Source organism: Stigmatopora nigra, chromosome 15 (assembly GCF_051989575.1).
Source record: "Stigmatopora nigra isolate UIUO_SnigA chromosome 15, RoL_Snig_1.1, whole genome shotgun sequence".
Classification (NCBI taxonomy): domain Eukaryota; kingdom Metazoa; phylum Chordata; class Actinopteri; order Syngnathiformes; family Syngnathidae; genus Stigmatopora; species Stigmatopora nigra.
This window is the reverse complement of record NC_135522.1, coordinates 8,104,955-8,117,363: the sequence shown is the minus strand read 5'-3', so window position 1 is coordinate 8,117,363 and position 12,409 is coordinate 8,104,955. Positions and strand designations below refer to the sequence as shown.

Below are 12,409 nucleotides of genomic sequence, written 5' to 3'. Positions count from 1 at the left end.
GATCAAAGGTTATCAAATTTATTAGCGTTTAAAAAAAACTCCCATAACCATAATTTACTTGCATTAGGAGATGTAAACATCACTGGAATCCTTGAATTAGTGCATGTGTTGGTTTGATGCCAACTAAAATCATATTAATATAAAAACATCAGATTAAAAAATAAAGACCACCCTACCCATCCCTATCTATTTTATCCTCACATATACAAATCTAGTTTTAGGAGTAGTCGCATTAGGAGTTTAAAAAATACATTTAATTTGTTTATTTTTGTTTTGACAGATTAGGATAAAACCATAATGAGATCACACAATATGGCGGACAAAGCAACGCATAGTTGGGACAGCCCTAGCTGCTCACTGAGATGTCTATGTATCATGTTTTAATCCGTTTATGTCAGTGTGCGTTTGTGGGAACTAAAACTCCGCCCGCCCTGGCTGTTCCGCTTCGACGCCCCCCACCACGCCACCGCCCCCTTGAAAAACCACACCATCACAGAACTGTCACCCACATATGGCCGTGTCGGTCGATGGGATGAGAATCAGCATGTACATCAGTGCTCATGTTCAAGGGCCACAGTTTATAAATTGTATGTACTGTTAAATGATCCAGTCATTAGTAAGTTAGGTTAAAAAAGGTTAGAGATGTCATGGTGCATTGTTTTGTTATCGTTTTTAAAGTTGAGGTCCAGCTGTGACAGAAAAAAACTACCTTGCCAATACTGCCGTCTTGTGGTAAGATTTAACTTTGCATGAAGTGCTTTGCATTTATTGAGCATCCATAAATTAGTGTCCTCAATGAATATAGTTTGAAATTATTTGAAAATACTATTTGTTTGATTGCATGGTGATGAAATATACCAACATAAAATTGATAATTACAAAATTGTTTGGTGCTAATCTATATAAAAATACTTAAATATGTATCAATTAGTTGTCCATTACTGTATCTGACTTTTGCCTAGTAAGATATATTCACATAAACATGAGACATACTTGTAATATATGCTTGTTTGTATTTTTTCTTCTTATCTGTACTTTCAATTATTTCTATGGAATTGTTCACATTAAAACCCAAGGGAAATTAAATGTTCAAATTGAAAGGCACGGCACAACACTAATGTAACAACAATATATGTTTTGTGTGTATAACACTTTCAGGGGAACTATAAAAAACAGTATTTTGCCATGGCTTTACAGAAATAGGACACGATAATGTTTGTCATTACTCACCATGAGCCACCACCATCAAGCCAGTTTGGTAACGCTGAAACCTGTCTGGAATCATAACACATTCTCACTTATGGCCAATTTAGTCTTTGATTTTAAAAAAGTATATAAAAACATTTTCACAGATGTATAAAATCCTTCTTTAGAATATTCATCTGAGGAAAAAACATACAGTTGTACACATTCAGTCAGAAATCTTGGAATACCACAATAACACTACTATATAGTACTACATACTTTTAGATATGATAGTAGATACATTATTTCTTAAGCATGTTGTAAATAACTGTACAGCTAAACGTACATTTGTGAGGAAATGTGTTTAATGTGAAATCCAGAAAATGTCAGTATACATGAAGCTAATATAGAAAGTCCATTACAAGGACTTGTAAGTGTATTGTGTCCAGTTTAATCACCACCCCACCTCTAAAAACAAGATGAAACACTTCCAATATTATGTCAGTACAAAATGTAGACTTTAAAAAAAGTTAGTAATAAAATATAATCTATAAACATTCTTCATTTCCTTTTGATGAAGAGAGAGATTATTTCTCTACAGTTAAGGGTGGCAACCAATTGGGTCGCTCCTTCACATTCCCAAATAGTGAAATTCTCAGTGTGATGCTTTTAGAACATATAAAAGACAAAAGTTTAAATTAATTAAAGAAAAAAAAGGAGAAAACATATGCGAATGGCAAATTTAGACCTTTGAGGAGGTTCTTTTAATTTGTGCTTTTCTTCCTACTTTATCATAATCTGATTATTGTTTTAATTTTCAAATGGAAGTATAACTGTAACTACCACTAGACATTTTCATTGTTTATCATTTGTTTGTACAAAATGGTTTTAAATGTTTAAAACATTGCTACTTCCACTTTTTTTCATAAGCAGAGGTGGAACTTCAATTAATCTAACTGCGTTATAAATATTACATTTTACAAAACACACTGCTAAGGTGCAAAAACAAAAAAAATATATATTTTGTTGTAATTGTGCAATTGTGTGTGTGTATGTGTGTGAACTTTAAATCTTTAACCAAGTTGGAAGCTAAGCAATTTCCTGAATATGTTGCAATTCATCATTATGTCCCCATACAACATCTTTTTCATTCAACGTGTCACTTTAAAACACAAACAAAAACACAAAGTATAATTTGGAACAGTGTCATACTGAACCTAAATTTGGAAGGGCATACAACCTCAGTTGTCGAAGAAAGTAGGTTCTATAAAAGTGCAATATTATATAAACATCATGATTGAATAGCCAATTTAACAGTGCATTTTCTTCAGTGTGTAAAACGATCCCAACAAAGTATTCTAATTTAAAATAAAATCTACTTTTCCCTATGTATACTATGAGTACAGACCTTAACTTTTTAAAATATAGTAAACTCCTGCAAAATCGTCATCTTTGCCTGTCAGAATATTTAAAAAATAATAATTTATAATCATTTAGGGTTACATAATTTGGTGAAAAACTCAAACTACTCTTTTTGTGCTTCCACCAAATGACTTTGGCACCATCATTTGGGATCTTTGTGCCTTGGAACTACATTAAAGTGAACTGAGGGATTTCATTCTCACAAATATTCTTCTTTTCCTCATCTAGGGGTGATTATAAACCCTTTTTTTTGGAATGGGAATAGCAAAGGTTGACTGTATTCTAAAATGACATACAGTAATAGCAGGAGACAAAAGTGCTAAGACACAATTCCAATGAATGACAGCAAGTAACTCACCTCAGTATAATTGAACTCTGCATAGATTTAGTTTAAGACACGCACAGGTAAAGAGTAACAGTACTACTGTATAAACAGAGGAGTGATGACACTTTTCCAGCAATGTTTTCGGTGGCTGATGTCTCGGTCTGCAAGTCATTGTGGGATGTCACAGAGGCACTGATGAAGAATACAATCATTAGTTAGTAACTGTCATTTTTATCAACTAAAGCGAACACACATCAATCAAAAAAAAAAAAGAATGGCAAACATTGTTTGAAGAACTGCAACTTACTAAACTACAGTATTTCTGCATGTACATATATATATATATATATATATATATATATATATATATATATATATATATATATATATATATATATATATATATATATATATATATATATATATATATATATATATATATATATATATATATATATATATATATATATATATATATATATATATATATATATATATATATATATATATATATATATATATATATATATATATATATATATATATATATATATATATATATATATATATATATATATATATATATATATATATATATATATATATATATATATATATATATATATATATATATATATATATATATATATATATATATATATATATATATATATATATATATATATATATATATATATATATATATATATATATACATACATATATATATACACATACATATATACATATATACACACATATACATACATATATACACACATATACATACATATATACATATATACACACATATACATACATATATACATATATACACACATATACATACATATATACATATATACACACATATATACTAATATATACATATATTTTTTATTTTTTATTTTATATTTTATTATTATTATATTATTTTATGTTATACATACTGTATTTAAAAATGTCCTTACTTACCCAGGGATGTGGAACTGAATCGTGTCCTCTGCAAGGTGGCAAAACTAGGCTTGTCTGAGAGTGGGACACGGTTATGCACCGTAACGTCGCCATTTCTCTGCAGTGAGGCGCATCGGTGGAAGGTCCCATCCAACTTGGTCTGAATGTTCCCGGAGCTGTGCGCTCGCTTGATATCGGCGCAGTCGTAACACGAGGCCTGTCCGTTCAACAGCTGGACCTTGCAGCCGGGGTGAACATTGACCTTTCGCTCCTCTCTAGCCGTCGAAGTCAGCGTTCCATTGGAGAGCGACAATTTGGTGAAATCGCCACTTGCCAGCTTTCCCAAATGTCCGTATCCGTTAACACGTCTTTCGTGATCCTTTAGCGGGGATCTCGGGATGTCTTTGCGAATGAAAGCCGGTTTAAAAAAGGCCACGAGGCTCTCTTGACTCTGATCCTCACGTCCCCTTTGAACGTCCATTGTTTCTTTCGGGGCTCTACCACACCCACTGAAATGCACCTTGTTTTTTCTTAGTGTGGAATCTCTGCTTGGAGGTGCGCTGTGGCTATTGTGCAACCCTAACATGGCCATTCTCTGAAATTGATGATCCACAGTTCTGCTTTGCTCCTGTCTCACTCTTTTATTAGTTGACCTTGTCCTCAGGGAACCATCATCTCTGCCTTTAACGTTGTTGTTGTTGAGCAGTCTCTCTGGACCAGGCCTACTTTGTCCTTCTGGGATTTTGGGAGAATAGCATGTTTCTGTGCAACTAAGGCTGCTTCCACTTGGCGAGCTACACTCCTGTGCTCCTACAAATGCTCTTCCTTGGGCATGCCTTTCCGGTGGGGTGGCCACCAGTGCCACGATGGGGTCTTTGGTGCATCGTGGACGGCGGCCAGACTCCAGATATTCTACCAGCTCTCCAGACTGGGCCTCCACTGAATGCTTGATACGGTCCTTGGCTCCGAAAGACCACCTCAGAGGCAAGACTTTGCTTAAAGGATCCTTAAGCTTAGTTGGTGATCTCATGCTAAGACTTCTTGCCTGGGTCCCACGGACAAATGGCTTGGACTCAAATCCATCTAAGGGAAGAATAACAAGTATGTTAGTAGCATGTTTGCCCAGTGTTTCCGACTTTTTCCAACTAATTCAGTGTTGTTGATGATGATTGTGCTTCTTTTTATCTTTCTTCTGTGAGTAAAAATTCAGGATGTCCCCTGCCTGGTGCCCCCTAGTTAGCTGGGAAAGGCTCCAGCACCCTCTGCAATCCTTGTGAGGATAAGTGGTTCAGAATAGGAATTGATGATCACATTTTAAACATATTCTAGTTCTATTTTTTTGTTTATATGCACAATTGATAGAGACACAAGATGATACATATATTTACTTGTGTGTGCTGTTTTGCGAGGTTCTTCTCGGAACACTGGCTGGTCAGTAGATTCCGGAGCCTGCATTGGCACAGGGGTTCCAGAACTGGATGCTGCCGACGTTAGGGCATTTCTGTCACCACCCCCCGTGAGCCGCACGAGCCAGTGATCAGAAGTGGTCGAACTGGTGGAGCCTGTGAGAAGAATGGATAAGTTACAGTTAGTTAAAGATGCACACAAGTGCTCACATTCATTTAGCTTCAGTAAATTCCATAGACAGTGTTTTAATATAATTATGACTCTTGTCTGCATAATACAGTAAAACCTCATTTATCGCAGTTAATAGGTTTCAAGAACCGCAATGTAGGGATAGTGTTTGTATGGTGTTAATTTAATAATATTTGGACTTTTAAAATCCTCTCTGTAGTATTATTTAATCCTCAAAAATAGACATTGCTACCTAGTGGCCAGTAAAATCTTCTCCAATTGTGTCTCACGACAAAACTGTTCAATATCTTTAGGCGGAAGCGAACAACAGAAAAAGCAAAATCTAACCAGTTACTGAAGAGCTTGCAGACCACGGTGGGATGGTTTTTCGTCTTTGATAGAAGAGGATGTAAGCGCCTCGTGTGCACACGTCACCCTCGGGAACTGCCTCAGCATTGCTGTCATCGTAGTTGTACCACTGACCGTCCACAGAGTTTCGACAAAACGCTGACGGTCACAATAAAAACAAAATACAGTTAAACTCAAAGAATCCTGAATGTACGTTTGGGTCATTACAGAATTTAAAATATATATATAATATGAACTTGATTTGCACTTTCTCTGTTTTTGCTTTGAAAAAATATTGGGGTCTGAAAATATCATTAATCAAATTCATGCTGAAAAATAATGGAAATGTTATTTCTAGTCCATATGATTCCGCCCTCCAAAATATTGTAATGAGGAAGCTGGTGTCTGACCTGTGTAATGCCCCCCGTGCATCCCACCATGGTGGTTGCACACGGCATACAGATCATACAAGAAGTCGGGGGGAGCAAGGACGGATCGTCTGGACTGATTCCATCCTGGCTGAAGTGGAGGCGGAGACTGATTTGTGCCGAGGTTGCGGTTCACCACGTGCGGCGTCATGTCCAAGTCCACCAGTGGGAAATTGACAAACGTGGTCAACTTGTTTCTTCGCTCGCCCACTTGTCGGAAGCGCTTCAGGTGGAGGATGAGGATGTCCGGTAGGGTCCACAAGCTCATCTTCACCATACCCTGCTGAAGCTGTTTACAGTGTGGACACTTCCAGGCATCATCAGGGGCGAGCTGAAAGGTATGAAATGAAGTTATATGTTCAATATTTTGACTAGCTCTAAGGAAGCTACCTAAGTTTCTAGGTATTCCAAGTAAATATACTCAATGGTCAGGCATTTTAACATGTAGATATCTTGCTTTCGGGGATAAAATATGAAAAAGATGGGATTAGTGTTTTTTTTTTTAATTCTGTATAGGCAGCTATGATGCAACTCAATTGGTTCACTGTAACTCTGATAGGATGAGCATTAAATCAGTCATAAATAATTTAATTTAATTTGAAAATGCTGGGAACACACAATATATGATTAGTTATTCTTTTGAAATCAATGGATTTAATTCATTTCAGTTAACTAAAATGTTTCTCAATTCTATTTTTCGTTTCTTATCTTCACTGATAAAAACTTTGCAATTACGTACACAATAAAAACATAGGAAATGACTGGGTGCATAATTTTAAGTAACCAACCTGCTCTTCTTTGGTGTAAAGTTGAAAACACTCATCTAAGGTGCAACTGTAGTGTTGGACATGCTGTTGCTGCTGATTTCTCACACTGTCCGCATCCTTCACCACCTCCTCCTGTATGTTACCAAATAGGCTGCAGCCCAGAATGCAAATAGGATTTAACAGAGAATACACCGAGTTGAAGATTCATGTTTAAATTCCTGCTAAATAAAAAAAGCATATTTACCAATCTTTAACTCTATACTCCCATTCAATGATGAGCTTCACATGTGGTGGTCCTCCTGTGCTGCATTGTTTCAGGGCTCTAAAAGACACCAACATTTTTATCACCAATTTATTTTCAGTGTAAACTAAACTAAAATATCCCGGATTTTGTTTCTATGCAAGGGAGTGTCCATCCATACATTTGATGTTAGAATGGAAACCAAATTTGAGTCTAAGATACATTGGCGTTTATTTTATTTGGAAAACGTTCAACAGAGAAAGTACCAAATATAGGATTTCATCCACTAGATGTCATCATTTACAGGAAGCATAGCCATGAATATCTTTGTAGGATTTATATTAATATCTTTTAATTGTGACATGTTTAAGCCTTTCAACTACTGTAAAAACAAGAGAGTGTTCATGAAAATGGTCGCTCTGTGAAATTACTAATGACTGCTAAATCATTTAATCTCAACCATTGTCAGATGACACTGAAAAATACACACGAAAACTGAAATTTTTGGTACTTTCAAAGTACAGTAGATAAATCAAATCAGCAGCTATCATAAATAGCACCCTATGTCTATGCAGATCAAATATTTTACCAAGAAATATAGAACACAGTTTGGTGAAGAAACAGTAGTCACGCAATACAATTTATCCTCAATTATGATTCACAGTAAGAACTGACCTGTCAACAGCAGGATGGAAGAGTGGGCGATTATCCTGTGGTGATAAGTAGCTGTAAAATGATGATCCTCCAACCACCCGGATGTTAAAGAGGACTTTGTTATTCTGGAAGAAAAATAGCAAGTGGTATGTGTAAAACATCAATGAAGACATTGTTATAGGGCTGATATTTGTAGTATCAGAAACTGAATCTAAATTTCAAAACTTGCTTTACTATTACTATTAAATGATACTTAATACTATCTGTATAGCGTATAAAATTGTCCGAAAACACTGTAAATTTGTGGAAAAAGTGGAATTTTTTGATGAATTTGGCGAATTTCAACCAGTTTTCAGATTGTGGTCAATAATTTAATTGCAACACCAATTCCAATTGCATTAAGAAGCGAATATGAAGTGATATTTGTTCAGTGTCGTCCAAAACAACAAACACAAAGTACAGCGAGAAAGGGAAATATAGTAAAAGAGCAAAGTATTATTTTTGAGCAGGTTCAAAAGGGCAAAACAAAAACAGAAGAAGCAATAAAAAGAGCAATATATTTGCCTTCTTCTTTACTCTCGTCAGATACCAGGTGCTTTAGTAAAGAAGGAGCTTTGCAAAAATGAAACAGATTTCCTTTCTTCTCAAATGAAATGTGGTCAGTGGATGTCGGCTGAGCCCAAACACAAACACCCACACTAACTCCACCAAGAACACAACATCTGACAAGAAACCAAATTCCTGAGAGATATTTTCTTAAAATGCTCCTATATGAACCAATTGAAGCACATTACATAGGGACATTAGTATAGTTAATACTAGTTAAAAAGGTCACGTCTTTGCCTGTAACCAAATTTCAGTGATCAAACGTGTACAATACATTTTTAAAGAAATAGGCAGGAGAACTGAAAATCCTGATAACACACATTCAGCAAAATTACAACAAAATATAATACCTTTTAAAAAGCGTTGGGTTTTTTCTTTCTTTCTCAATGAAAGAGTAAGTGAGGCTCATCAAAACAATGTATTTTTCCTATATATATAGAGGAATGTTTTGCATATTTAGCACACAATTCTGAGATCACAAGTTAAATCCCCAATGAGTTACGACCTTTCTGTGCAGAGTTTGAAGGTTTCCCCCTGTGTGGGTTTTCTCCGGGTACTCAGGTTTCCCCCCATATCCCAAAACCATACATGTTAGCCTAGTTGAGCCCTCTCTTGTCCCTAGGGATGGGTACGAATGTAAATGGTTGCTAATCTTACTGTGCCCTGTGATTGGCTAATAAACATTTCACGGTGTAGCCCGCTTGTTGTTTACTGGGATAGGCTTCAGCACCCTCCACGACCGTTGTGAGGATAAGCAGTTCAGAAAATGAATGAATGAATAAATACTCCTATTTAGTGAGCTCTAAACTCGTAGACTTGATCCGACTGGAGGTTGACGGAGCAGAAAATGGACCTTCTCCGTATTCTTTTATTGACCAACTTCTATTGATTCAAATGATGGTGGCGGTCCGAGTGAGAGTAAGTGGTATTTGGGGGTAATTTTGGGGGTAACATTGGTAGCTGTACACATGCAAATTGACAAATATTCTAGTATACAATGATTTTGGTCCATAAACATAATTTTGCCATCAAATTGTTGACTAATTTGAAAATCAATTAGGGAATATGTACTTAGTGAATTATTCATTCCAGCTCTAGTTGGCAAACAAATGGTCCTCCGAAGGAATTCATAATGACAACAACAATAAGATTGTCTCCCTTGACATATTGATGTTTATGAGGACAATCACCCAGAAATGAAATAGTTTGGGTAAAGATCTAATTTTAGTCTTTGCATGCAAACTGGTACTTTACAGAAAAGTGAAAATGTGGAGGGACTGAACTGTCACTAACCCGAATATTTGGGTATGTAAAGATAGTCAGTGTACAGGCTAGGGATTTCGTAGTAAAAAGGCGCGAGTGAGTGTACAAAATGTGAGCTTGCTGTGAAAATCACAGCTGTCAGTGTGACTGCTGGGATGAGAAAACCTGTGAAAAATTTATATCTAAGCCCTGATGGAAAAGGCCCACAGTGCATGTAAGTTTGTTACATCATGAGAAAAAGTCTTTGGAAACCAAAGTGAACATGTTTGTTTTCGCTGAAGAAATCCGGGAGGAATTCATTATCTTGGTATCAGGATGACCCCTGTTATTTCTCACACTAAATACCATTTACCACCTTAACTTTCCATATGCATACATACACCCTGCAAAATGGGATATTTTAAGCCCAGTAGGTCTCATCTGTGCCAACAAAATGTCTTTCTCAAAGCTTGCAAGAAAATGATCAATAACTTGTGCTCGCCCGCTTAGTGTTTTGTAATAGATTATATTGCTCTTCTTGCTTTAGTAGGCACTCTGCCAACCTTTTCAAATCCTTTCCAGCAAATTCAGTAGCCGGGAAAATGACTGAGCGAAAAAAAACAACGGCTTTTGAATTTCATTCTTTACAGAGGCTAAAATTAGACGCAAGTGGAAAAATCCATTTGACAGTGTCATTAATTGACACAAGCAGCTATTGATTTGGGTTCAAAGCGGAGAAAACATCTGCTCTTTCAATACAGAGGGTGACTCTGGAATACTTGATGGTACTTCACAGACTACTACTACTACTACTACACTGACTACTACTTCACAGACTACTACTTCACAGACTACTACTTCACAGACTACTACTATTAATATTACTACTTCTACTAATTCTATTTCACAGACTACTACTTCTATTTCACAGACTACTACTATAACTGTTACTAATTCTACTACTTCACAGACCACTACTTCACAGACTACTACTATTACTATTATTACTTCTACTACTTCTACTTCACAGACTACTACTATTACTATTATTACTTCTACTACTTCTACTTCACAGACTACTACTATTACTATTATTACTTCTACTACTTCTACTTCACAGACGACTACTATTTCTATTACTACTTCTACTACCTCTGCTACTTCTACTACTACTACTACTACTACCTCTACCACTACTACTTCTACTACTTCTGCTTCTTCTACTACTATTATTACTACCTCTACCACTACTACTTCTACCTCTACTACCTCCACCTCTACCTCTACTACCTCCACTACCACTCCCACCTCGACTACCACTAGCACCACTACTACTACAACTACTGTAAGATATCATTTTTGTGAGTATAAAAGCATCCTTCTCATACAAACTGTGAATGGCTGACATGTGAGAATAAACACTCAACAGTCTGACTGCTTAATCAATCTTAGTCTTGTGATTGAGTTGACATGTCAGCAAAAACACTGAGCTGTCCTATACTGATCAATTACTTTTTGCCCTGCAAATGACTGAAACGTATCTGTTCAAAGTACTGCTGACAACTGTCAGTTTTGCCTGTATATAAGACTCACTCACTGGTCATTCGGAGAGAGCTGCAAGGACAACAGACTGTGAGCGGTTCGCGCTGTTTAAGCTCTCCCCATTTCTGCAGTCTGGTAATAAACTTATTTCCTTTAAATTGGTCTCATTTTTTCTCAGTCTGCTCCTTAAGTTGTTTTTCAGACCTATCAACTACTACTACTACTTTATTGCAATGGTTGAAGTTGAGGTAGTATTCATTGATTCACCATCATTAATTATCCCATTCTTAAAAGTATATTTCCAGTACCTGTGCTGGAGCCCCATTGATCATCAGGTAGTATAACTTGCTCAGAATGCTTTGTTGGAGCTGATCCCAGGAAATAGACCTGTCCTCCCTCATTAAGAATGGAGGACCAAACCTAAAGGTAGAGCACAGAAAAAAACACTTAGTTAACCTTAAATAAAACTTATAATGAAACAAACAATGGAATAGACACGTTGAGCGCAATTCTACTTTAGTAGACTTATTAGTAGAAGTCCACGTAAGCAGGCAACCAAGTGGGCTACAGAGTAAAAGAAAATAGAAAAAAAGTCCTATAAATACAGTGGAGGTAAGAAATAAAAAGGAGTCATTTGCATTTTTAGATGACACCATACTTAATCTAACCAGACTCACAAATGCATCTGATGGAGACTTTAATTTTTGATCATGTGGTGAGAGTCAACAGCTCTATTTATTCCCAGAGTAAATATACTCTTGGGAACTTTCGGGAGAATCAATGAAACAAAACAACATCCACTTCACCTCCATTACTATGATCATTTGTACTCGAGTAAACTAGAAGTGATGTGATGACTTTCAAGTAAACCAATTATTTCATTTCAGAATCACTGTCACTTAAGTCCTTAGCTGCCATTGACTTCGATAGACGTTCAATGAGTTTGTAATGAGAAGGACCGTTAAAATGGATCGGATGTACTAGTGATAATCTAATTGGAATTCATAAGAGGAGTGAAAAACTTGAATAAGTATTGAAGGTCATTTTGGTATACTTTGTTCAAACAAGGTACTATAAGGACTTTAGTTGATGAATTTTGGCAGTAAAAATACATTCTATT

The 12,409-nt window shown here is 35.9% G+C and overlaps 1 protein-coding gene across 1 annotated transcript in view; it reads right to left on the bottom strand.

Annotated features, from left to right (window-relative positions):
* Positions 1-1,528: 1,528 nt before the first annotated feature.
* usp43b (ubiquitin specific peptidase 43b) overlaps positions 1,529-12,409 on the bottom strand; it is a 39,324-nt gene continuing 28,443 nt past the window's right edge. The window contains exons 8-16 of the mRNA XM_077733902.1: positions 11,598-11,709; positions 7,921-8,024; positions 7,249-7,326; positions 7,026-7,155; positions 6,220-6,568; positions 5,810-5,968; positions 5,275-5,448; positions 3,908-4,969; positions 1,529-3,124 (exon numbers count right to left, since the gene is read on the bottom strand). Of these exons, the coding sequence (XP_077590028.1) occupies positions 3,114-3,124; positions 3,908-4,969; positions 5,275-5,448; positions 5,810-5,968; positions 6,220-6,568; positions 7,026-7,155; positions 7,249-7,326; positions 7,921-8,024; positions 11,598-11,709 (2,179 nt within the window). The 3' untranslated portion in view covers positions 1,529-3,113. The remainder of the gene's footprint in view (positions 3,125-3,907; positions 4,970-5,274; positions 5,449-5,809; positions 5,969-6,219; positions 6,569-7,025; positions 7,156-7,248; positions 7,327-7,920; positions 8,025-11,597; positions 11,710-12,409) is intronic.